The sequence below is a fragment of the Myotis daubentonii genome, chromosome 1, assembly GCF_963259705.1.
Source record: "Myotis daubentonii chromosome 1, mMyoDau2.1, whole genome shotgun sequence".
In the NCBI taxonomy this organism is placed as follows: Eukaryota; Metazoa; Chordata; class Mammalia; order Chiroptera; family Vespertilionidae; genus Myotis; species Myotis daubentonii.
The window spans coordinates 8,498,228-8,524,943 of record NC_081840.1 but is presented as its reverse complement, the minus strand read 5'-3'; the positions used below and the strand labels follow the sequence as shown (position 1 = coordinate 8,524,943).

Genomic DNA, 26,716 nt, shown 5'->3' with positions numbered 1-26,716 from the left:
TTGATGTTGGGTGGATGGTGACCTACCAGCAACCCCATGCTGTGGACTTGAGGGGCGGGGCTTGGGGCTGTGTGACCAGGGAAGTAAGGACTGCAGGGCCCAGAGTCCAGCATGTGCCTGGTTAGCGCCACGCTGACCAGCCTAATTCACTGGCTGGCCCTCGGAGCCACTGGGAGTGCAGGAGGGAGCGGTGGATGCCGGTCGGAGGGGAGCGGGGGCTGCCCTTTCTCCGCTGCGCTGGTACGTTGTTCATTGCACAGTTGTCAGTCAGAGGGGTCTTTGCCCTGAACACACATGGATGATCCGCATTGCTTGGTTTTGACGCATCAAGTCCCTTACCTCAATCTTATTGAATGTCCGAGTGCACAGGCGTCCCAGGTGTGCTCTCCTCAGAAGCTCAGAACGTCTGCCCAGGCTGCACCAGTGCCCTGGGTGCCCAGATGTGGGTCCTCAGAACGTCTGCCCAGGCTGCACCAGTGCCCTGGGCCCCCGGGTGTGGGTCCTCAGAATGTCTGCCCAGGCTGCACCAGTGCCCTGGGCCCCCGGGTGTGGGTCCTCAGAACGTCTGCCCAGGCTGCACCAGTGCCCTGGGTCCCGGGTATGGCACTCCAGAAGGCCTTATGAGCACCGGGGTGCACAGTTGGCCTTCAGAGCAGAAGCAGAGGGTGCTGCTTATCTGCAGGATTTACAGCATCCCGTTACTGGAAGTTTACGCGCACAGATGAATTGTTTCTGTCTCACTGTGAGAAAAATGGGCCTCGTGTGGTTAGGGGCGATCGCATGTCAGTGGTACGTCCCATCCATTGGTGACTTGGGCTCTCCGTCCCCGCACGCAGCCCACAATAACGTGGTTTATGACCTGCAGGGGTGCTGGTGTCTTTTCCCAGCGCTTCGCGTCCCGAGAATGGAATGGCGCTGTTCCCAGGGGTGTCCGGTTTCCCGCCACCATTTACCAAGCCCCACACTGTCCTCAAGCAGCAAGAACTGGTTTTGCAAAGTAAACGGACACCTCCATACCTCCAGGTCTCCTCCTCGAATAAGGATGTGGCGCTTAATAAGTTACTGGCCCTTGGAGGAAGCAGCATGACCCTTCTCCTCCCCACCCCCTTCTCCTGGCTCCTTAACACTTGAGCAAGCAAGGAGAATGAGGGAGGGCCAGCCTTTCCTTGGCGGTGGGGCTGGGGAGGAGGGCTTGATCAAAGAAAGCCGGTCTTGCCTGGAGCCCACGCAGCCCCTGAAGTTCCTGGCCGACCCCCCACTGGGGCCCGGCAGGCCTGGGCTTTAGGCAGCTGCCTGAGAGATGAGCCTTCCTGCTAAACTGACTGCTTGGGGCGCCCCTTTCACCCCATTTCCAACTGTGAGCTGATGATGGGAAGAGGGGGCTTCTGCAGGCAGCTTCTCCTGGGTCTGGCAGAAAGGCCCTGGGGCTTGGCAGCGTGCCAGGTGCAGAGGGGCGCAGTGGAGCACGGAAGCCAGAGCCCTGGCGTCTGCAGCAGGAATCCGGCCTCAGACTGTGGTCAGTGTAGGCGGAGCTGCGAGGAGGGAGGACAGCCGGCCTCGGTAATATGTGATGGCTCTGGTGGCTCACAGCACCCTTCTTAGGACAGGTGGGGGGTGGGGAACTCGGGCTCCCCACAGGAGAGCCCTGCACCCGTGACTCGGTGCGGCCATTGTGTGATGCAGGCGCGACATTTTCCGAGGTGGGAGCAGTTGCCCTCAGCAGGTTAAACAAAGGGTGGATCGAGGCACACCCTGCTTCCTGTCCTAATTTTTAGCTCATTTTTCGCGCTGGACAGGGTGTCTGGCACTTACAAGAGTTGCTTGATTTCTCCACCAACCCTGTTACTACACCTTGACATGTCCTCAGCGCCCAGTGTCTCATTCTCTTTGGGCAGTGGTTAGAGTCACAGAGGAGAAAATGGAAACCTGCACGGGGCTTGCAAATCAGAAGGCCCCCCCCCCACCCCCACCCCCGTGTGTCTGTCTGCAGGGTTCACCAATAAGGATTCTATATCCGCACCCCACCCCCCTCCTCCCCTCCCTCCTGCTCCCCTGCTCTCCCACTGCCAGGCCGGCCTCTGTCCCAAAACATACTGTGCTTCACTTTAAGGAGCACATAGGGGGAAAATGCTTCAAGCATGTCGTTGTGGCTGTGTAAGAAAATGCCAGTGTTCCCTAGAGGGGATTCTGATGGAGGGTGAAATGACATCATGTTGGAGTTTGCTTTAAAATTCTTTTTGTTTTGTAACAAAGGGAAAGAGAAGGAGGAAGCACATCTTCCTCGTTGTTGAATTGGAGCGATGGGTATGAGGGGTTTATTGCCCTGTTCTCTCTTTTTTTGTTTTTTTCATTTGAAACTTTTCACTATAACATGGTTTGAAAAATGTATAGGGTTCTCCTGGAAACGTTCCCGCTTGTGTACCTGCCTGGAGACGCATGTCCAGCTCCCACGCCAGCACTGGCTCTTATGTCCTCGCTTCCTCCCGCTTGGTGAACACGGATGGGCTTCTTTATGTAACGGTTCCTGAAAGCTTTCGGTGGGCTCGTCCACCCCAAGGGGCCCAGAATTCCACCAGTAACATTTCATGCAGGTTTTTGAGTATTTAACACTTCAATAGTAATAGGAGTTTTGAGTTTATTGGACAAACGTTTATTGAGCATCTGCACATGAAGACAAAAACATGAGGACATGAATGATGTGGGGGATGACTCTGCTGGTCTCAAGATCCCACCGGAAGCTGGGAGGTGAGCCCCAGGAGGAGGGCCCCTTCGGGGTCCCACCCAATAGCACCGAGGTGCTGTCTCACAGTGGGCCTGTGCAGTGCCCGGCCGTCTCGCCCTGTTCTGATATCCCATAGCACTTACCTGCAGCCCCAGACCCCTTTGCCGTTACCCTGTTCTCAGGGTAGACCGTTCTCCAGTAATGAAACTTCTTACGGGCAGAGAGAGCTCAGGTTTTTTCCTGTTGGTTTCCAGCAGGCCCACGCCCACGGGAAATGGGGAATGAGTGAGGCACTCCAATGGGAGGCCCGAGCACGGGTGCAGGGACCAGACCTGGCTGTGCAGGCCATCGCTGGCACCTGTCCCTTTAGCCCAGAAGGAGAGCAGGCGCTGGAATGGAGCAGAAGGGGGTGAGCTCACACTCGTGGCACCATGAACGTCTCGCTCACATGGGCTTGCTATGAGGTGGCACATGAGTCGGGGGCAGTAAGTAACGAGTGAGAAAACACCGGCCATACCAGACCAGTCAGACCTCGCAAAGGCTCATCTGTGGGCACATTCCCTGGCCCTGGGTGACGAAGGCTGGGTCCTGTACAGACTGGCCTGGGTCTCTGTGTTTCTGCTCTTGACCCTGCACTTGACCTAGTGGAGGTGTCCTCCTTGGTGTCACCCTCTGCCTGCAATGTCATCCTTGCCCCTTCAGCCTCTCCCTCCGGCAGGAGTTGGCCTGAATGGGAGGCCTTAGTGGAGGGGCACCGGTTTCAGAGTCGGGTTGACCGGAGGTCAGGACCCCCACAGGAGTTTGTGATGCTGGTCAGTGTCTGCCCCCTGTGAAGGGGCCGCTAACACAAGGGAGCTGGGAAGGATCCAAGCGCTTGGTGAACTCCAGCATCCAGAGGGAAGGCAGACTGTGCCGCCGCTAGAAAACAGTCTGGCTTTAACGCCTGAAGTTCACCATCCACGTGAGCTACGGCCCAGCCAGTTTCAGGCCCCGGCGTGCACCCGAGAGACACTCCTGCACGGACCCGGGAGACTTTGTGCAGGAATGGTCACAGCATTTCTGGTCACAGCCGCCAAGCCTGGAAACAGCCCAGATGCCCATCAACGGGACTGGATGCGTACGTCGAGTCGTGGCCACACAATGGAATATTATACAGCCGTCCAAGCACGTTAGCGACAGCAACGTGCAGCGATGTGGATGGGTTTAGCAATAGCATGAATATGAGGCAGAAAGAGCGGGGGCTCCCAAAGGTTGCACGCAGCACTATTCCTTTCCTTACAAAGTTAAGAGCAACTAACATAAATGTTCTTTTTAGGAATATTTATTGATTCAGTAAAACTGTAACAAAGAGAGTGAGGGAGTGTGCTTTTTTAAAAAAACATTTTTAGTGAATTTATTGGTGTAACATCCTATATAATAAAAGGGTAATAAGCAAATCGACCGAATGGCAGAACCACCGGTCGCTATGATGCACACTGACCACCAGGGGGCAGACATTCAACACAGGAGCTGCCCCCTGGTGGTCAGTGCACTCCCACAGGGGGAGCGCCGCTTAGCCACAAGCCGGGCTGATGGCTGGTGAGCCAGCGGCACACCTCCGCTGCAGCGCTAAGGATGTCCAACTGCTGTCAGACATCCCCCGAGGGCTCCCGGACTGCTAAAGGGCGCAGGCTGGGCTGAGGGGATCCCCCCCCCCCGAGTGCTTGAATGTCGTGCACCGGGCCCCTGTGATTCAGGTGGATGGTGTCTTGGATGGGAGGAGTCGGGGTGGGGTTGGGGCCCCATCCAGTTAGACAGAGGTTATTGTCAAAGTCCGAGCCTTTGCTTTGGGTGCTGGGTTTGCCGGTGGTTGTTACAGTGTGAGAAGTAACTAATTGAAAAGGAGCCGTGTGTGACCACAGATGAGTGTCAGGAGCCAAGGATTATGATTAATAATTAACCCAGTTCTGTGCACGTTAGGCCCAGCACTCCTCCCCACCCCAGTCAGTTTTAGCTGGGGCTGCGGTGGCCCAGGGTTCACTGGGGTGGGGAGTGGTATACTTTTCCGTAGCTGCCCTCCCCCCTGCTTCTCTCTCTGCCCCGCCGCCTGCCCATCAGCTCAGGTCTCCCTCCGCAGTGCCCGCTGGCTGGAGTGGCCGTGGCCACCTGGGGCTTTGCGCTTCCTTAACCACTTGCTTCCTATCTGTCACACAATCGGTGCCTTGTTACAGAGGCCTCACCCACTAATCGTCCCCACATGTGTGTGTCTTTCTAATGAGATGCTGATTTCCCCAAGGCCAGAGGGCGCGTTTTATCCCTCTTATGTGGCCGATTACTCCCCAGCTCCTGTTCACCCCCTTCTTCCTTAAGAGAACCCCGGCCTCCCCTCCAGCTAGACTCCACCCAGGTGGCTTGAGGGGGACGTCAGGGGCTGTGTTGAGGGCTGCTTCTGGGAAGCCGTCTGAAAAGGAGGTGGCAGCGTGCCTTCCTCCCCTTCCTCCTCCTCCCTGCTCGGAATGCAGCTCGATGCCCAGGTCCCTGACACCCTGAGGTGGGGCTCATGGTCTGCCTGTCTTCTCAGATCTTGAACCTGGTGTGAGTCACTATTTTTAGGTCTTCGTTACACTCAGACTACTGTCATTCTCAGGATATAGTGCATCACCACCTCTGACCCCCGTGGCCCTAGCACGGTGAGTACCTAATGATTGCAGCACAAGTCCTGTGGGCTCACAAGGTCAGCAGGATCGTAAAGTGGCATCTGGACTCCAGGGAGCTGGCATTGGATCCTGTGCTCCACTCACCGACAAGTGACCCGGGCAAGTCACTGAACCGCGCTGAACTCCTCCAATTCAGGGAGCTCGGGGCCGTGCCTGGGGGCACACCAGAGCTGGCAGCCTGGATTGTCAGCTGTTGAGTGCTGTGTGCCCCAACACGCATTTCTGGAAGTGTAATTCTCACAAGGGAGTGTCTCTGTGCCTTCACGCCCACTGAGGCAGACATCACTAATCGATCGTGGCGCTCCGCCTCTGAGCCCAGATCCAGTTTCCGAATCCTCCTCAGAACTGCGCTCCATGTGGCCAGCCCCAGCCACTTATGCCTGGCACACAGGCTTGAACCCGCCATAACCTCTGGTGTCACCGTGAGAGCGCCTTCTGCCTCCCAGGGCTTCAGAGCGGGGCATCTGACCACGGGGGCTGTGTGCGCACCGGGGACTGTTGGAACCGGCCTCAAAGATCAGGCCGGCCGCCAACCTCGTGCTCGCGAGGACCGCACAGCCTGTTCCAGCTGCGACACCTTCCCATTCGCCGCATTCCCTCTGCCTGGAATTCTCTTGTTCCGCCTCTCTCCTGGCTCACACCTTTTCTCCATAGTTTATTCAGCTGTCATGTATTGAATCGGCAGGCCCTCTTTGATCACCTGTCTGTATTAGCTTCCTTTTCCGTCACTCTTGATCGTCCTACCCTGCTTTATTTTTCTTCTTAGTACCCAGTCCTTCCTGGCACATGCACATGACCTATTTATATGCTTCTGCATATCCCCGCATCTGCCACAGCGTCCCCGGTGGTGGATTTGCGCTGGCTAACTGCGGGTGCACCAGGAGTACCGCGGCCAGGTAGGATGAAGTGGGGTGATACACACAGTATCTAGCCCAGCCTCTGGCTTATTAAACACTGCGATTAACGCTCATTCAAAAGAAAGTGTTCTGTGTCCTCTGGAAGGGGGAAGGTGTGCGCAGTGGTCTGTCCGAGGTCCTCAGGCGCCTGTTCGCACCAGACCCTTCCCCCCCTGCGGTCAGTCGGCTCAGTGTAGCCAGCAGTTGGTGAGCAACTGCTGTGAGCAGCACCTGCAGAGGCCTGGGGGCAGGGAGGGTGCAGGGGTGAGCACGCCACAGCACCTGTGCCCGAGAGTCTGAGGTTCCCAGTCACCTCGAATGTGGGGTACAGAGTGCCGGGGTTTGGGAGGACAGACGAAGAAGTGATCGTTTCCAACCAAGGGTCTTGGGTAGTGAAGGTATTGGAGGGGAGTTGAAGGGTGGAGAGCACGGCGTTAGGTGTGAGGGGAAGGTCAGGCCACCCACAAGCCCCTGCCCACCCCCCAGTGTGGGCAGCTGCCTTGACGGCGATACCATCTGTTGAGATTTCACTTCCTGCTGTGATGTTAGTCATTATAAACTTGTCGTTTCTTAATCTCCCTCCTACCAAATTTTTCAACTGTGTCCTGAGCCGCCCTCCCCCGGTTTCCTGCTATAGAATAAACTCTTGGTGATAGAAGAGCCCTCCCAAGTTTCTTTGCTCTCTAGAGCAGTGGTTCTCGACCTTCTGGCCCTTTAAATACAGTTCCTCATGTTGTGACCCAACCATAAAATTATTTTCGTTGCTACTTCATAACTGTCATGTTGCTACTGTTATGAATCGTAATGTAAATATCTGATAGGCAGGATGGTCTTAGGCGACCCCTGTGAAAGGGTCGTTCGACCGCCAAAGCGGTCGCGACCCACAGGTTGAGAACCGCTGCTCTAGAGGCAGCCTGGTCATTTGCTGCAAACCCCCAAGATGAGAAGTGACCAGTTCATGGGATTTCAGTCTGCAGCTTCCGCGGAGGGTGGGGCGGCCAGAGAGGCGGTAGCAGCCTTACCTCGCGCACTTGCCCACCGTGGAGCATTCGCAGTTCCCTCGGTGCTCACGTAGGACTTGACTGGCTGCTCTTCAGCTTTTCTTATTTCCTGAGTGCGGATTGTGTGGCTCTGCCCGCGGTTGGCATCACTCATCAACCAGGCACACCTTCCCCGGAGCCAGGACTGGCCCTGAGGGTTCCCAGCACTGCACCTGCCCGCCCTGCCCAGTCCAGGCCTTTCCTCTTGAGACCAGAGGGAAAAGACAGGAAGTGAGGGTGAGGAAGGGGCGGTCAGGCGCTCCTGTCCAGCCCTTCCTCCTGCCTCATCCTAAGCCCTGAGCGAGCGAGCGAGGAGGGAAGGGTTTGGGGCAGCCGTGGGCAAACTACGGCCCGCCGGCCGGATCCGGCCCGTTTGAAATGAATAAAACTAAAAAAAAAAAAAAAGACTGTACCCTTTTATGTAATGATGTTTACTTTGAATTTATATTAGTTCACACAAACACTCCATCCATGCTTTTGTTCCGGCCCTCTGGTCCAGTTTAAGAACCCATTGTGGCCCTCGAGTCAAAAAGTTTGCCTACCCCTGGTTTGGGGTGAGCCAGGGTAGGAGGATTTCTGTGTCCTGAGGAACCCAGGGTGCACCCTCACGCCTTCCTTGATGGGTTTCACTTTTTTGACACCGTAGGCCTCCTGCATTTGGGCACCGCTGAGCTGTTCTGAGCTGGGACCCTGAAGCAGGAGGCAGGCGTGCGTGTGCTCTCTGAGCGTCGTCTGGAACAGCCCCGCCAGGGCCACGTGCCAGGCGCTCTGCGTGGTCTCTAGGCCGGGTGTGATGCCTGCCCACCCGGCTCTGCAGACGGAGCACATGGTTCGAAGCTGAGGCCCAGCGGCAACAGGCTGGGGGGGACCTGCACAGGGCACCCCAGAGCCCTGCTGCCACCTGAGCAGGGTTTCTGGTCCTTCCCCTGGACTGCAGCGGGCAGGAGGACTCCTGCACTGTGTGGGGTCATGCGCTGGGGGAGTGCCTTCTGCTCTTTCCTTTGCCTCTGTTGCCACCTCTCCCTGCCACCGTCACAACCCTGTGCATACACACACTCCTGGAGGGCACCTGCTCCTCTCTGTTCCCATTTCAGCGCAACACCACCTCCTGGAAGCCTTCCTGGGTTAGTCCCTCCCAGGTACTCTCATTATCCCCTGGCTCAGATGTCTCACATCCCCTTTGTTAGGGTCCCAGACTTGCCAGCGGGTCTGTCTATTCCCAGGCTTTGGGTTCCTTGAGGACAAGGCCCAGCCCCATGCACACATCCTGGGCACCCTCGCTGCTTCCTGCCAGCTTTGTTCAGTTTGTCTGTCTGCATTTCCTGGATTTGAGGACAGAGGTCTTGTCTGCTTACACCTCCACCTCCAACCAGCCATTACCTGCCACCCAGGTGGTGCCCAGGAGAGACAGTGGTGTAAGTAGGAGAATGAAAGGCTGCCCGCTGTTCTCCCTGCCCCCAGCCTCCTGCCTGGGGAGATGGATTTGGAGGCCTGCCTGACTCAGGAACCTTGGTGCGTTTCGTCCTGTGAGGTTCACACTATGGGTGATGGGGGTGGAGGCTGGCTTCCCTGCCTGCCTTTCCCTGCCCTCACAGGTCCCAGCAGGCTGCCACCCAAAGCCAGAGGCTCCCTGGCACACTCTGCCACTCCGACATGTACCCTGGGAGGGGAGCTGGTTACAGCACTGTGAGGCAGCGGGTATGCGTGCCAGGGGGTGCCTGTAGGCCTGGGATGAGTGGTGGGGTGAACAGTGGCTCTTTCTATGCCATGTTATCCCTAGCCCAGCTACCTGATGACACAAAAAGGCCACGCTTATCCCATTGAGCTCTGTGGCCATGCCCAGGGCAGAAGGTACCTGGGGGTTCGGCCTAGAGCCTCGTCGGCCTGACGAGGGTGCAGGGGAGCAGTTTGGGTCCGGTGGGCCCTGCCTGCTGTGAGCCTGCACTGTAGGTCCACCTGTAGGTCCATCTTGGCCCTGTGTGCCCTCCCCACCCTGCGCCTCTGGCTGCGGGTGGTGCCGGCTGTTCAGCCTTGCACCTTCCCTTGCCTGCCCATCAACAACACTTGACTTTTCCAGGAAGCTCAAAGAAAAGGGCTTTACAGCTGCTGGTTCAAAGTGTTAGATTCCTCACCACCATAAAACAGAGTTCCTCACGTCAGCCCCAGCCACAGATGATGCTGTTTGAGTGGGCAGGCGGGGACAGGGTGCACTAGAGCCGCCACCCCCCTTCCCCTGCACTGAAGTGTGAGGACAGGTCCACGCCTCTCCCCATCCTCTTGGCCTGATCTCGCAGTCCGTCCCCACCCTCCCCTAAAGCCCCCACCGGAGGGTGGCCCTGGCCGTAGGAGGCCCTCAGGGGACGCTGGTGAATGGGAGTGAGTCCCAGGAGATCTGGGTGTTTAGACCCGATCTAGATGGTTGCTGTGCCCTCATGGTTTTCTTCTCCGGGCCTCCGTCTCCCTGCTCTATAGAGAATCTGTAAGGCTCTTCTGTTCTTAAATGCCGATTCTTACCCCCCCCGGCTGTTGGCTGTATCTGTATGCAAGGGTGTGCGTCCGCCTGTGGCCGTGAGGGCCTCTGCTACAGGTGGCCAGGCTCAGATTTGCCATGTGAGGTGGCTCCTGGAGCACCATGTATGGGCAGAAGGAGATGAAAGCAGCGCCCCGCCCCTGCTTCCGGGGCTCCCCACCACCTCTCGTGGTGCAGGGGCTCAGAAGAAGCCCTCCTACCATCAGATAAGTCGGCCGCACCCACAGCCACCCCAGGCATCACACCAGCCCTAGGGGGAGGGTGGCAGGCGCTCATGGGGACACTTGAGGTGTCCCCCAGTCCCGTCCTGTTGGGTTTCCCCTGGGTTCTTCCAGGACGCGTGGGCACTGCCTGTTTTCAGAGTTAACTGCTCTATGTCAGTAACTCCGTAAAGATCTGCTGTGCTCCTCTGTGCCAGCCCTAGGTCCCCAATTCCAGCCTCCCTCTTCTTAAAGGGCCCATCCGTAGAGACAGTCTTAGTCCCTTTACAGATGAGGGTGTGGCTCAGAGTGGGACTGCGACCCGCGGTCACACGTCACACCGGAAGCAGCTTTGCCCTCCCGTGGTGGTGTGTGGTGGTGGCATTAGAGTTTCCAGGGGCTCCTTCCCACAGATCTCCTCCTCCTCCTCTCCTCCTCCTCCTCCATCAGCTCAAAGGAAATATTTGTTTTCCTTTCTGCGAACAAAGAATGGGTTGGGTTGGGTTCTGAACGCAGCCCTGAGGACCTGCAGTTAGAGCAGTGGTCCCCGGAGGGGGTTTTATGATGATGGGGAACTGCTGACGGCCTGCGGCTGCGCTGGTGGCCTTCGATGGCTGGGTCCCAGAATGCTGTGTGGCCTAGTTAGGGGAGCCGGGGCTCCTGGGCTTGCGAGGCTCGAGCAGGTCTCGGGCCCTGGGGACCCCAGATTAACTGAGAGAGAAGGTGGAGCAGATGGCTCCCATCTATCAGCAGCGCTCCGCGTCTATCAGCGGCGCTCCCCGACAGCCTCTTAACATGAAAGCACTTCATTACCCACTCATTTCGCCTGCACCGGGCATGCGGTCAGCCACAGCCCTTGTCCTGATGGATTTAAAGCTCATGGCCCCGTGGGCCAGGCTCCGAACAGACGGCCGAGGATAAATCATCAGGCTCACATCCCCTCTCGGCAGCTAAATTAGAAAATTGTGCTCTTCGTGGAATTTGCTGTGGCGCTTGGTCTGGGGGTCAAGTCTCCGCTGTACTCAGATGGGTGGCACGGTGGGAGGCGTGATTGGCGGGGCGGGGGCAGCAGGCTTAACTGCCACCAGTCACTGGGCGCTGTGAGGCAGGTTGGCCCTAGGAGGCAGATTGGCTGTAGGAAGTGCCGTGGTTTGGCCATCAGAGGTCGGTGTGGTCCGGGGGACAGCTCACCAGCCTAGAGTGTCCGCCCCGGCCTTGCGCTGGGTCCCGCCATGAAGCCCCACCACCAGAACTGTGCTGCGGTTCCCTCAGATGGGACGTCCTAGCCGCTCTCCTCCTGACCCCCTCACGCGTGTCGGGCTGAGCATAGAGACGGGACCGTCTCTGTGGTTGGGGGTGTTTGCCTTGGCCAAGGCCAGGCGGCTCGGCCAGCTCCGGTGGGAGGTGTGGGGTGTGTTACCTGGAGCGGTGAGAGGGGGTGGCATGGCGTACGCCCCAGGGTGCGCGCAGGGGGCCCTGACTTCCCGGGTCTCTCTGTGGGTGCCCTGTGGGTGTCAGCCTTTCAGCAGCCCAAGGGCTTCTCCCCTCAGCCAGGAGGGCCAGTGTGCAGGCTGTCATCGCTGTGAGGTGAGAGGTCTCCTCCTCCCGCAGGGCCTCCCGCAGGGCACGGGAGGGGGCTGGGACGGGGAGGCGTTCCTGTCTGAGACTGCTGCAGGCCACGAGTGGAACATGAACCTCGCTTTGAGTCCAGGGCTCAGAAAACTCGCATTTGGGATTTTACCGTTGGAAGCATGGTGTATCCACACCAGCATCACGGTTCTCTCTGGGGTGTTTTTAACTTGTGTTCACGTCTACAGGCTGTGGCATCTTCGGGCTTCTGCCTGGTGGCCGACGTGCCCAGCTGCGAGGCACCGCCGTCACGGTCGGGGGCAGAGCCGCTGGCTTTCATGACTTGGTTCCCTCGCCAGTGTGTGAGAGAGAAGACATCTCTTCCAAAAACAAGACACTTATTTTTCAAAAACTTAATATAAATTTTGAGGAATATTTTCTGATCAGTCTAATTTCATCAGCTGTCACTATTAGCAGCGTTTTGCTGCCTCTGAGTGGGAAGTTGATTGACAAGGCAAAATGTGAGAGGAAAGGAAATCATATGAGATGAAGGGCTTGAAGGGTGGCTGCGTGGAGGAGGTGGTCCATGCACGTCCCAGCTCCCTCCTTCACCTGCTGGGCTCCTCGGCTGCCGGCTGCCGCCCTGGAAGCCCTGGGCTCCCTGGGCAGTGTTTGGTCGTGCTCCTTGCTGTGCCGCGCTGATACCTGTGCTAGGTGGCACCTGTGCTAGGATTGTGTGCCTGCCTGCCTTCCTGGCGAGGCTGAGAACTCTCCGCTCACAGATGCCGTGTGAGTGCGGGGGGCACACTCCAACCTGACGCCCTCGTGTTTCTGATGTTCAGTAGCGACTCTGAGAGCGTGGCTAGGCCCCTTGTGTTTGTGTGGCTGTATGGAAGGCCCGTTGTGTTGTCTGGACCACCTTGATCTCCTCGGCAACCGTGAGCATCACCTTGCACCTGGAGGCCTCTGCTGGGTGTCTGTCTGATGTTTTCTGGGCGTTCCCTCTCATTTACTCTGCACTAGCAGCTCCTATGCCAACCCCCACGGAGAGTCATTCCCTGGACCTAAACTCTGGCCTTTAGCAGCATTTATTTTTCCTTCCCAGCAAAATGTCAAGAGATAACATTCCATTTCATTTAGCGGGGAGAAAAAGTTTCTTCCCTGTTTCTTTATGAAATCATTGTTCTTAACCCAACAATCCCAGTGTTTGGAATGGAAACAAGATAACCTTTGCCGGGCACACACACAAAAGTGTTTACACCCTGCAGCTTTAACAGGACCTGGCACTTCTTCCACCAGCGGAGAAAACGGCCTTTCTTGTGAGCAGGCGCAGAGGTCAGCGTGGGCCCTGGCAGGACTCTGAAGCCTTTCAGCCAGGCCCCTGCATTGCCTTAGGTAGCGGGTGGCACTGGGATCCCCGAGCCTCTGTGTCAAGTGGCTGGTGCTCTGGGAACCCTTCCTCCCAGCCCCCTGCCGTAGCCCCGAATGCAGGGCCCAGGGGAGCACGCATCTGGCACCATGGGCACAGCAAAGCCGTGGACCTGGGTGCCCGTCTCGTTTGCTGTGGGTGGCAGAGAGGCCCCCTCATCCACGACCACTGGGTTGTTGTCAGGTATGCGTTTTGCGTGTAACCAGGTGCCTCTGGAGTCTGCTCCTGCCTCCCTCCCGCATTGTCCTCCTGCCACTAGCAGGGCTCGACCACCTACAGAGCCTGGAAGGGGGCACCCCGCCGTGTGCTGCACTCTCCCCGCCGAGTACATTCCAGTGGGAAGGGGGTGTCTTCCTGCCACTCGCCTTCCTGGTTCTGTTCTTCGACCTTCTCTCCCCGGTGACGCCCGAGAGCCAGTGCCCCAGGCCTGCAGACTGGCCCCCGCACGCCCCATTCACCCTCCATTCACCCTCGGTTGCCTCCAAGGTTCCGGGGAGCTGGGAATCTGACGGTGGCGGCCAGCTGGAGGGGCTTGTTGACACCTCTGCCGGCACAGATGCAGCCCTGGGACCCGCCAGCTGGGGTGACAGACGCTTCCTGGGGAGTGTCCCGGCCTGTCCCCTCCCTCCCGGACACGTGTGGGGCCTTGTTTTGATCGTGACCGCCCCCGGGGAGACACTGGGATGGATAAGGTCCTAGACTTAGGTTTGCAGCCTTGGGTGGTGTACGTTACAGACGCTTTCCAGCCCCCTGCTGCTGAGAAGCCAAACGCACCCACCGCCTCTGGTCCGTTTTTGTGACTTTTCCTTTGATTCGTGTGAAGCAGTTGCCGGCGGGATAAATGCCGTTGGTCCGGTTTCATTCATGAACAGGAGAACCTGGGGTCTCCCAGCATCTTGGATTAGGATCCACGAGCAAACGTGGTGCAAGCCCACCCTGGCTCACAGATGGTAACCCCCCCACGCTCTGTGGGGAGGGGGCGTCTCCAGGAGGCCGAACTTCAAGCCTGACTCCTCTCTGCTGCCTGAGTCAGGCCGCAAGGACCGGGTGACAAGACAGGCTGCATGGAGGCTTGTGTGCACCCTCGTCCCTGCCTGGGGATGTGACTGCCTTTGTGAAGGCCTGGGGGGCACTAGGAGGGGCCCGATTGGGGGGGGTGTGTGCAAGCACACCCCTGGGCTTGCACTCTCCGGCCTCGCTCAGCCCCACCCCATGCCAGCAGCCAGAGTCAGCTGCGGCCTCCACAGTGGCTTTCTGTTCCCAGCGCCAGGCGGGAGGGCCCGCTCGTCAGCAACCTCCTCACGTCCCCGCTAGATGGAAGGCCTGGCCGGCTGCCCTGGAGCCCTGCCACCCCGAGGGGACCCGTTAGCTAGGGACCGATGGCCACCAGGTCCCTCGGCACGGGTGTTGGGGTGCGTGACACCACCGGCCACATGTGGCTGTCGGGATCTCCCGATGCGGCTAGTGTGACCGAGGCGTTTTTCATTTAAATTTAGAAAGTGGTGCTCGGTTCAGTTAACGGGACGCTTTTCAGTGTGTTTGGGAGAACTTGGGTATGCGAAGCTACTTCCCGGATCAAGGGTTTCCAAGGAAAATGTAGTGTCCGAGTTGAGATGTGCTGGGAGTATAAACGACACACTGGATTTCAGAGACTCGGTGTGAAGCGAGAATGTGAAGTGTTCACGACTTCCTGTCGACTGTCTGGTGAAGTGGTAATACTTGGGGTATGTTGGCGTCATTAAAGTATATTATTATTTTCACCCGTTTCTTTTTACTTTTTGAGGGGAGCTACTGGGTCATTTGAAATTACTGTCTCGCATCGTATTTCTACTGCCCTGGACACTCACACCCCTGCGCCTGCTTTTGCTGGCGATGTGCGTGGGGTCCAGGAGGGGGTCCTGGAGTGGGTCGGGCCACAGGACTAGATCTTAAGAGACCCATGCTGTTTTGAAAGGAACAGATTTTAAAAACACACAAAATATAGTTTGTTCATAAAACATAACTTCTTTTTCCTACAATTTACTTTCAGTTTTATTTTGTGTATTGTAAACATCACTTCTTAACTGCACAAGTGACACATATTTCTTGGGCAAAATTAGCAAGTACTGATTAGACAAAGTTGAACACACATGGGCTTTCTAGCAGTGTTTCCTGCGGCTTTGGCTTAGGTCAGTGGTCGGCAAACTCATTAGTCAACAGAGCCAAGTATCAACAGTACAACGGTTGAAATTTCTTTGGAGAGCCAAATTTTTTAAACTTACACTATATAGGTAGGTACATTGTTATTAACTTAATTAGGGTACTCCTAAGGCTTAGGAAGAGCCACACCCAAGGGGCCAAAGAGCCGCATGTGGCTCGCGAGCCACAGTTTGCCGACCACTGGCTTAGGGGATCGATAGCACAGAAAGACCGCTGTGCATGGTTGCAGCGACCTTCCAGGTGTGCACCCACGCTGGGCCTCCGTTAGACACCTGTGCCCTTCGAGCGCCCTGAGCATGGGTGGGGCTGCTGCGCCACACACACAGACAACCACCAGAAGGGACTGAGGGTGGCGGGGCAGTAGTAACGAGCGGGTCTTCTAGAAGTTAGTTGGGCTGAGCGTCGAGCTGTGTGTGAAGGCGGGCAGAGCCTCCCGGACTCGGGGCTCACCTGGTGGGAGTCCTCCCTCGTGCTGGCTGAGCAGCTGGAAAGGGGATTTTGCCGGTTTTGCTGGTGGCGCGTGTTTTGCCCCAGAGTGGACTGTGGAATCCTTTGGTGAGCCATTCACTTAAAGACCGTTTTTTTCATGTTGAATTTTCCCAAGGCCAGAAGGAGGGCTGAAGCTGTTACACAACTCAGACCTCTGTCCAGCACAGGCATGTACCCACTGACATGTTTAAGAAAACAGTAGCCATCTCTGATGTGACATGTGACCCCAGGTAGCAAAGAAAAGCTTTCTCCAACACCACGTGGAGAGGGACCCGGTGTGTTGGGAGTGGGGTACACCTCATGTTTAGCATCCCTTTCCCCCAATTTCCGTGAACAGGAGCCACGGAAAGATGATAAGAAGGGAGGATAAAGTCAGTGCACTTACTGTTTGACGGCGCTGGCATCTCCCGGCCTGCGTGCCCAGGCCACCATTCTAACCTGATGATTCAGAGCGAGAGTTCTGGGGTGTTCTGCTGGGCCGATTGTATAATCGCCCCCCCTTTCTGTATCCGCGCTAGCTGGCAAGGTACTGAATGCAGAGCTTCAGCACGTTGCGCAATCGAGTGAGTCCTGAAAAAAGTTGGCAACATTTTAAAAAGGCGTAAGAAGAGCTTTTGTTGGTGAAGAATTTCTATAGCGACCACTTTTTTTTTTTTTTTTGGAGTTTTATTATTTATTTACTTATTTATTTTATTGTTTAAAGTATTACAACTAGTAGTACATATGTCTCCTTTCCCCCCCCATTGACCTCCCCCCGCTTCCTCTACGCTCCCCCCACCCCCCAACCACTTTTCTAAGGCCAAGACCACTTAGGAAACCTACCCCCTTACTTGTCTTCTGTAAAATTCGGTTTCTATCTCCTGATTTGTAAACAACAAGGCCCGTCTGGAGGGGGAAGACGACCTGCCCTGGAGGCCTCTGGGGAGGCCGTGGTGGCCAGGGTGCACGCGGCACACTCCTAGGCGGGCTCATCAAAGGCCCCCGACACGGGGCATGACTGATGGCTGGTGCTGGGCCGGCTTTCAAAGACCCTTGGTGTGAGGGCCAGAAGGCAGCTCGTTTCCCGCGCCACCTCCCTGACGGGCGCAGATTAGCTGTGATTTATCCCTCTCCCCGGGAAGCCGCCGCGGTACGCAGGCGGAGACTCCGCATTTAGCGTTGACAGCGTGTACCGGAGCCTGGAGACCTGGCGAACGCAGCCTCCCGAATCATCCGTGACAGAGACCCCGCAGCAGCTCCTTAATTTTCGTTCTGTACTTTTAATCGCACAAGCAAACCACGCCATAAAAATAAAGCCGTCTCTAAAAGGACTCTCACACCTGGTCCTGCTGTCCTGGCGTGTAACGTACCTTCTCCCCCAAGTCTCTGTACATGTGCAGACATAACGTGCGTGTAGTTACCATCGGGGCAGACGGAAGCTAGCTTTGACTTCTCACATTTGTTTCTGTCCTAGCTGTTCCTTCCTGTTACATAGCAGCGTGTTCGGAGTGACCTTGTCGTGGCTCTGCACGCGTCCAGTGACTTGATAAGCTCTCATTCTCTTCGTCATCCTTTATTTTTGTTTCCTGTTGTTAATGGGGTCTTTCCTCTTGGTTTCTGTAGGAGGTTCTGCAGCAGCTGATCGTAATGAACTTGCCCAACGTTCTGATGATTGGCAAAGACCCGCTGTCTGGTGAGTGGAAGCCGCCCCCCGGGTGCTTGGCCTGTGCCAGTGGCTCTGGGCAGCTGTTGGACACAGAGCCCCGGCTGCCGGCTGGGAGCCGGCACGCTGAAAACACGTGACCAGTGCGGTGGGATTTCGAAGGGTGGGCTTATTACCCTGAGGCAGGAAGCCAAGAGCACATTTCTTCCTTAAGAACGAATCCGTGCGACCCCTCCCCTGGGAGTGCAGAGGCAGGCAAGGCCACTGCTTCGGTGGGCTCGGGCCGGAGTTGTATGGTGGCCTCGGGGAGGAGGAGGGGTATCTCTTCTCCACAATCCGTGACGCTGTAGTGGGCGGGCACCTTCTGGGAAGAAAGTTAGAATCTGTTGAGGGAGCTCGCATCTCTCCCTCGGGGACCCCGTGATGCTCTCTCAGTCCGCGGTAGGTCTCACCACTGCACCTGAGGCCCCAGAGGGCAAGGGTTCCGAGTCACAGCCCGGACACTGGCTGGACCTTGAGAGACCGAATGCAATGTGCTCCTGGCCATCTTCCAGAGCGTCGGAGCTTCATTGGCGCTGCTCCGGTAGCTCCCGCACCATGGCTCCTGGCCACCAGCTCCCAGGCCCCAGGGACAGACGTCCCGCGGTGAGGGACTTCCTGTGTCCGGCGGAGACCTTGCTGGGTGCTGGGGCCTCCTGGGGTAGGCCAGGGCTTGCAGAAGGTCCGCCGCGGGAGGGGCTGCTGCAGAAGGAGCAGCTGCCCTCTGTGGCCGGCTCTCCTCGTGCTGTCACTGGGGCTGGCCGTCCTGCTCCTGACAATGTGACGGCAGCTAGAGTTGCCTTGAGAGGGAAGGGGGAGTGCGCTGAGCGGCCGGCCAAGGGCGTGGCTCAGCGAGGAGCCGCTCTAGGTTAGTGTCCCAACCCTGAGACCAGCAGCAGCCGCTTCGGGGGCACCGGGCCAGGTGCGGCTGAGCATTATTCCTGTTGCCGGGGGCGGGGGGGGGGAGGAGGGGGGGGTCCTCCTGAGCCCGCTGGCTGGCGTGTCTGCCTTTTGTCTGCATGCGCGGAAAGGAAGAGGTTTTGTTGACCTCCGGTTAGTCCTCTGCTCGGCTGGCCCAGGAGCCTCACACCCTTCATGTTGGCTGTGCTCCCGGCCGTGCACACCCTTCCTCCACCCCCCACCCCCACCACCACCCCCGGCCGCCATTGGGCCATTTGCTTCCCGGCTTTATTTCCTGGTCCCCCAGATGCAGCCCATCCCAGCCGCAGCCCTGGGGCCCGGACGGCGGGGCCTCTCGCAGTTTCTGTAGTAACTTCATGAAGTCGGGGTCTGCTTTGCTGAGCAGAACTGCTGCCCCCTGATTTGGTGGGAGCTGGTATTAAGGGGAGAGGAGAGAGGTGCGAGAGAGCTGGGTGGTTCAAGCTCATCTCTGCTCTGCCGTCCGATCTGGAGGTCGCTGCGTAAGGTGACGGGAGGAAGGTGACGGGAGGAAGGCAGAGGAGCGGGGCAGGGGGACGCCCATTCTCGAGCCCTTGGTGAGCCCACCACGTGGTGGACATGGCACATGTACCACAAAGTGGGAGTGGAAAGGTGCTTGTGGGATGTGATGTGCCACCCCCATTACAGATGAGAAAACAGGCTCACAGGGTGGAAGTGACAGGCCCGGTCCCTCGGTCTGTAAGCAGAGACGCTGACTGAAATCTGCTCCGTTCCACCCCAGAGCCTGAGCTCCCCGTCTGAGTCCACGCAGACAGGCCCGTGTTCGGTTGAACTCTAGGCGACTGCCTACGAAAGCAGCAGTGGGTCTGGTTCAACCTAATATTCAATAAACGTGTCCTCCTTCCCCCACCAGCCGCCCTGCCGCCTCATCACACTGCAGAGCTCGGCTACCTTCCTGTCGACGCCTCCTCTTCCCCGTCCCTGCCGGTGTCCCCACTTCCTGTGCCCTCTGGGGACCCCCGATCCACCAGGCACCTCCACACACCAGCCCTGGCTCCAGCCCTCCCTCGGCGGTCTCGGTCCCAGCCCCTTTGTGACCCACGCGGCTGTGGGAATTGTTCATGCTGGAGAACACAGGTCCCCTCCTGCGGTCGGGCGCTGAACGGAAACATCTGCAGAGATGTGGACCCCGATTTGAAAAACACAAAACGCCGCTTTATGAAGGTGTAATTTGCAGACCATACAGTTTACCCGCTTTAAATGTACGATTTAGTGACCTTTTCCATAAATGCACAGAGTTACGCAACCTTCCCCATAACCCGGTTTCAGGACATCACCGGGAACCTGATTTAAGATTGTGACAGGTGAACAGAGTGCCGCCCGGGGTGCCCAGCATCACGTAGAAGTGACGGACATCAATCAAAGAGGCTGTGGCCCTGCTCTGAGGAAGTGGGAGCTGAGCCTGGGAGCGAAGGAGGAGGATGCTGCCCAGGCAGCAGGCTCGGGGGGAGGGCTGCCTCACCGTGATGTCGGGACCAGAGGGACTTGAGCTGGACGCGCCCGTGGGGTGGTTAGGACGGGTCCTGGGGGACAGGGGCTCCCAGAGCAAAGGAGTTGGCGGGTCCCCCAGCGAGACGATGCAGACCTGAGTGCCAGGGGCAGAGGGACGTGTTTATGGGGCAGGGCTTTCTGTTTGACGTTTTAAAAATAGACGTGTGAAGCATTTGGGGTTTCTCTGTAAATAGAGAACGGAGTCGGTTTCTCTCTGCGTGTTGCTGGGAGGCGGGCGCTCTCACTAATCCTGCCGCACGCGTGTTGGGAGCATGAGGAGCTCTTTCCGCGGGTGTTGACAGTGTCCTGTCGTTTATAACGTTTCACAGTTTTTGGTGATTTCTTGTTTTTGGCAAATCATCACAGTGGAGTCCAATGCCAGGGGCAGGACAGATCCCAGCAGAGCTCCTGGTCCGCCCCTCCCCCTCACACACAGTGACACCGAACGCCTGAGCCGCCAGGCATCGTCCCCCTTCCTCTGTCTGAAAGCGAGATGTCGCAGCGCATACGCTTACAAGGTTTTCCGGTGTGTCTCCCGCACCCCCCTCACCCACCGGACAGGAGGCTGCTGTTTACCTCTGCCCGGGATTGGAGGGCAGCCCGTGAACATGAACAACCCTTGGTACACGTTAGATCAGCGGTCACCGGCCTTTCGGGCCTCACGGACCCCCGGTCGGCCATGGACCCCCGGTGGGCGCCCGCTGATTTAAACTGCTTTTAAGGTCTCTGCTCAGCGTCTGCCCCTCTTGGCCCCAAGCCCTCACTCTCCTTTCCTGTTTTGAACCTCGGGTCGGCTCTGGATTTCCTCTCTGACCGTGCGTGGTCCAGCTCTCTCAGTGGGATGTCCGTCCCCGGGGAAGCGTCTGTCCGGCACCTCGTTACTGTAGACCCCACTTCTCGGAGCCCGGCTGGGGGTCCGGCAGGACCCTGCAGTGAATACCACTGGGACCTCTGAGCGTGGCCTGGGGTCCCACTAACGCTCTTCGTGGTCTGGCCCTCCGTTCTTCCTGTCCTCCCTCTATGGTGGTTACAGGAGGGCCTTCGAGGGACAAAACACCTCGAGGAGCCAGAGCCTCTGAGCCCACAGAGGCGGCCAATGGCCTTCCTTCACAGCTCGGTGCAGGAAACCAGAGGGCCAATTCCTGACCCTCCCAGTACACCGAGGCCTTTGTGCCTTCCTCCTCTGAGCAGGCTGCCCGGCCAGCGGCTCAAAGGGGAGCTCAGCCCAAGCTCATCCTCCAGCTTTCGTTGTCTGATGCCCACCTTGCTGGTCCCGGGGTCCCAGAGGTGAATTGGCTGTCTCTGCTCCAGAGCCGCGAGCCCGTGTGGGGGCAGGTAGAGGGCAAAGCATGCAGAACCAGCTCTGTTCCAGGGTGAGAGCGAGGTGAGCCCGCTGTACACAGAGTGCGGAGCAGGTCATGAGTTCTGCCTGGGCAGGGCAGGAAGACTTCCTGGAGGAGGGGCCGTGTGACAGCAGAGAGCAGAGGGAAGGAGTCCAGGTGGGAGGAGCTCAGGAGTGGAGATGTGCGGGGAGTCCCACGGGGAGCTGCAGGCTCAGGGCACAGGGAGGGAGGGAGGCAGTCTTCTGGCCGGCGGAGTTTAGGTTTCAGAGGCTGGAGGGGAACGGAACTCCTGACGCTGCTGGGAATTTAATGTTTAACCCTCTCAGTGTTTACTTTCTCTCCTGTCAAGAGTGTCCTTGAAGTGCTTTCCGGGTCCCATGGAAACCTTCCCTCACAGCCCACACCGCACAGCTCTGCTTCTGGTGACTGGCTGGGAACCCAGAGACCCGAGTGCCCAATGGTTTGCTCCCCGGCCCTGTGGCAACCGAGGAAGGCGGCTCAGAATCTGATTGGTTAGGGGCAGTCTTTTTGCTGCTGAGAGTGTGCCTTTAAAAAGCCACAGGGCTGTCTTCCTTCCCCTGCCGTGGGCCTGGGGTTCTGCCCTCCCCAGTGCCCTGCTGGCCCTGTGACCTGCTGGGTCCAGTGTCTCCCGTGGGGGCTAACGAGCATTATGTCCTTTTTCCCGGCCTTACCCTTTTCACTTCTCCCTAACTCTCTCATCTCAACTCTCTAAGATACATTTTTTTATTTTTGCATTTGCAAAAATCTAAGTTCCTTTGAATGAGGAAGAAAAAGTGAGGGAGACGAATCCTCAGGCATTCGATCCTATCACTGTTTCCTGTCTCGTCCTGGAGGGAGCAGGCTCAGAAAAGCCCCGAAACGCTGTTCCCAGTGCGGGGCGTGTGGCCGCTCCTTAGCTCCTGCGCTGCTGCTCAGTCCGCCCAGAAGGCAGGGCTGCTGGAGCCGAGAGCCAGCGCTCCGCTCTTCGAGGAACGCGAAAAGCTTGCTTAACCCCAAGGCCAGGCGAGCGTGGCAACTCGGCCAAGCGCCGGCCTTGTGAACGGCCCCTGGGACCTGCCTGGATACCAGGCGTTGTTTAGTCAACTTCTCAGCGGTGCCCGTACACAGCGTATGCTCCCCGGCTGCTGCCGCTCGCCATGGCTTCCGGCAGGACTGTCCTCTGTGGCCGGCCGAGGAGGGACCAGATGCTATTTGTCAAAGGTCTCTGTGTTCCCGGCAATGTTTGGGCTTTGAGTTTTCTGCGTGGGGGTTGGGAGGGACCCTTTCTCAGATCGTCCGCCACCACCTCGCCTACAGCCGGCACAGCCCCTGGGTCACGGTCTGCACTCTTGTGGTTGAGTCTCCTTTGCTGACCTTCCGCTGTTCGGTGCTAGGAGGCGGATTTGCGCTCGGCCTCTGCGGCGGGCAGGTCGGTGGGTAGGGAGTCATTCTTGGTGGTGACCTGTCTGTTTCAGATTGTTCTACGGGATGTAGGAGAGCAGCCTTCCATCCTCCGGCAGAGGCTGGCCGTTGCCACACGCAGCAGTGCTGGGGGTGGGGTGGCAGCGTTGCTGCGGGTGACGGACAGACGCTGGGATAAGGAGGCCGCCGGCCTGGGTGCACTCGGGGGGGCCCAGGCACCATTGCCCACGTGACTCGGTGCTGGCCAAAGTCTGTGTTTGGTAAACGTTTGTTGAATGACTAATTAAACAAACAGGAGTGCTTGCTTATGTTCATGCCGGTGGGGGGCCACCTGTGTGGCCTTCTTGGCAGAAGAAATCTAGGCGAGGGTTTCCCAGGGTTGCGGTCCAGGCTGTGAGGTGGTGTGTACAGGTGCCTGCCTCGTACCCCATGGGCCAGGGTGGGCATGAAGGGTCCCCATGCGCCCACCCACGAGGAATTTGCTATCCACACTGTTCTCAGCAGTGCCCATGGCACTAACTCACGGTGGCCCCGACTGATGCGATCATAGACAGCTGTTCTCGTTGTAAGCAGGGCCCCCAGAGCTGTGCCCGTGGGGTGAGGCTGGGATATCGTTACTCACTCAGGAGACGTACATATGGGGCCATGGCCATGTGCAGTGCAGTGCTCTCTTCAAATCAGCGAGGCAGCGCCGTAACCGTCCTTATGAGGGGATTGGTTTTCACATACGAGGCCAGGGAAAGCGTGCTGAGTGGTTGACTAGCACCTAAGTCAGAGGAAAGCAGGATGTAGGATTAGTAAGAAGATACATGTATGCACTGACTTCTCACTTAACCTTGCCTGTAGGTTCTGTGACTTTAAGTGAAACTACGTATACGGAAACCAGGCTTACTCTAGGTGAATTGATATAATCAAGAATTAAGTTCCTACAGCATCTCACCATCGTTATAATGAAGTGGCGTTGAGTGAAATGACATTTGAGGACATACGTGCCATTCCTGTGCCCTTCCCCTGGGACTCGATGCTGACAGTTCACGTCAGCCCGTCCGTCGGCAGACGCTGGTGAGCTGCTGCACCACGGCCCTGGGATCGGGAGCTGGGCGAGCTGGAGCCCCGCCCTGGAAGGAATGTCCATGAGGGAGGGACGACAGTTTCGGGAGGAAGCGGTTAGGAGAGATTAGGGGAAAGCAGGTGGGGACAGACCTGGGGCCAGATCTCAGTGTAACAGCCTGTTGGGACCCCGTTCTTGCTTGTAAAAGGGAGTAAATCAAACAGTAGCAGGTTCTATTTAAGTGCAGCGATGGTCTGTGGGAGCGACGGACACGGAGGAGGGCAGAATTAGCCACTGGATTGGGTTAGCGCTTGCAGGTGTGAGGCTTAAACCCTCAGCCTCACTGTGGACTTGTAGATCCTGGGCCTCTGGCTGTGGAGAGCTGAGGTAGCCAGGAGGAGGCGTGCCTGTGCCTGTGCCTGTGTCTCTCTGACCCTCCCTGCGGCTGGCTCACTGTGCCCGCCGACCCCAGACCCCAGCACGGCAGTGTGTGCCGCTTGGGGCAGGAAGAGCTCCCCCGGGAAGGGCTGTTACCTTTCTTTACCCGATCCCCACCTTCGTACCTAAGTGATCGTGTACAGACCAGATTTATTTTCCGCACCCGGAGACCAGGAAGTGAGAACATGCGAAAGTCTGCATCTGAGAGAATCGAAGAGTAGAACCAAAAAGGGGGGCCGCTAGGGATCATGGACCTGGCCCCGAAGCTCGGTTTTGTTCCACGCGATTGGCAGTGGCCGAGAGCGCTGTGTTCAGAAGGACCCAGTGGCCTCAGGCCGGGCTCACTGAGAAAGCGGTGTGGTCGGCCATGTCTGCCCGGACGGGAGATGAGGAAGTCAGGGAATTGTCCAGCGCAGATCTGACCCAACCTGCACATTCTAGAGCAGCGGTTCTCAACCGGTGGGCCGCAACCCCTTTGGCGGTCGAACGACCCTTTCACAGGGGTCGCCTGAGACCATCCTGCCTATCAGATATTTACATGACGATTCATAACAGTAGCAACATTACAGTGATGAAGGAGCCACGAAAATTTTATGGTTGGGTCACAACATGAGGAACTGTATTTAAAGGGCCAGAAGGTTGAGAACCACTGGTTTACAGGTTGGTGTGGCTTAATTGTCCGCCTTGCAGCAATGCACGCGTGCTACCAGGTGGTTTCCCTTCTGTGGGAGCTGAATGCTGCAGACATCTGTAGCCTATGTGCAGCTTAGATCAGCATAAGTGAGTTCCATTTCTGCTCAGAAAGACGGGGTGAGTTTCTCTGTGTCACCACTCCAGGAAGCAGGTAGTAGAGGAAGTAAGGTTTTTCTTAGATTCAACCGGTAGCTCAGGCAGTCGTGGGATTCCCCGAGATGTGAGGTTGTGGGTAGATGATGTGGAGGGTGCCTGATGTTGCCTAACCTTCCCCCACCCACTGTGACTCATTCAGCACCGAAATCCACGTTGCTTCATACCCTGCCCCCCATTTCTCACTCTAAAAACCAACTCTAGTAAGCAAGCTTAACCACAGAGCACTTATTTATTTATTTATTTATTTATTTAACATACTTTATTGATTTTTTACAGAGAGGAAGGGAGAGGGATAGAGAGTGAGAAACACCGACCAGCTGCCTCCTGCACACCCCCTACTGGGGATGTGCCCACAACCAAGGTACATGCCCTTGACCGGAATCGAACCTGGGACCCTTTAGACCGCAGGCCAACGCTCTATCCACTGAACCAAACCGGTTAGGGCCACAGAGCATTTATAATTGGACAAACACCATGGGCCTTTGCATGGGCTGTTCCTGGGCCTGGCATGCTCTCGCTCACCTGCCTCCTAACCTCTCCTCTTCACTTTGGGTCTCAGCTCAGAGACCATTTCCTTTAAGAAGCCTTGCCTGACTCTCACTGCAGACTCCGGTCCTCCTTCCAGGTTCCCTCGACATTTTTTCAGATTATGTTCACTGTTGATTTTCTTGGTCTGAACGCAGAGGACTGTGTTGATTACGACAAAGCTCCCAGTGGCCAGAGCACATGGGTGCCTGGAAGGGAGCTGTGTGTGGGTTTGTTTCTTCTTCGACTGCTTCACTGTGTCACTGAGCCAGTCTCATTGGCAGGGACCCAGGAGAGAGTCGTATGTATATTTTGAAACTATTCAAAACCCACAATCTGGTAGATGGATGAAAATAGCAGTTCTTCTTATTCCTGAAATTCTGTGAGAAATTGGGTGTCAGCCTTCCATGAGAACCGAGGGGACTTCTGCTGCTCCCTCTTTCTCTCTTTTTTTATATGTTTCATAGGAATCGTGTAGGGATGAAAATCACAGGGTGCACTTGTGATCGGCACGTTTTTATTCACTCGGCCCAGTGAGAACAAGCACAGCACTGCTCCCCCGGAATGAAGATTTTTCTAAAATTGACTCTCCACCTAGAAAACCGTTTTCCTTCCTCTGTTATAAAACTCAGCAAACAGGAATTCCATATTTTTTTCTGACGGTGCGCTGGATCAGATTTAGGCTTGCCTTGATGCCTGCTGGGTGCGAATGAATGAATGAGTGAGTGAATGGCTCATGGCTGTCACTGTGTGTAACTGCAGGGTGCCAAGGGCACAGAACCCTTTGCTCTTTCACTGAGCAGCCTGGGACTGTAACTTTGAGCTCCTGTATGTGCGTGTGTGGTGTGCATGCAGGGTTTCTGGTCTCCTCCTTGTTTATGCTCTTGCTATCAGCAGTGAGCCTGTGCAGTGCTTGTTCCCACTTTCAGTGCTGTCTTCCTCTGCTGTGAACAGAATTCATAAAGATTTCCTGTATGAACTCTGCCTTCTGTGTCCGCTCTTCTCTATTCTAAAAACACTGGCCACTAAGGTGTTGTTTAGCATCACTTAGACCAGTGGTTCTCAACCTTGGCTGCACATTAGAATCACCGGGGAATCTTTTTAAAATCCTGATGTCTGGGCCTCATCCTCCGGAAATTCTGTTTCTTTGTGATGGGGTGGGGCCCAGAAATCAGGATTTTAAAAA

The 26,716-nt window shown here is 56.9% G+C and overlaps 1 protein-coding gene across 1 annotated transcript in view; it reads left to right on the top strand.

Moving 5' to 3' along the window:
• Positions 1–26,716, top strand: part of LOC132230343 (protein Daple-like) — a 105,398-nt gene that overhangs the window by 24,435 nt on the left and 54,247 nt on the right. Inside the window, exon 4 of the mRNA XM_059687670.1 lies at positions 17,373–17,442. Within this exon, the coding sequence (XP_059543653.1) occupies positions 17,373–17,442 (70 nt within the window). The remainder of the gene's footprint in view (positions 1–17,372; positions 17,443–26,716) is intronic.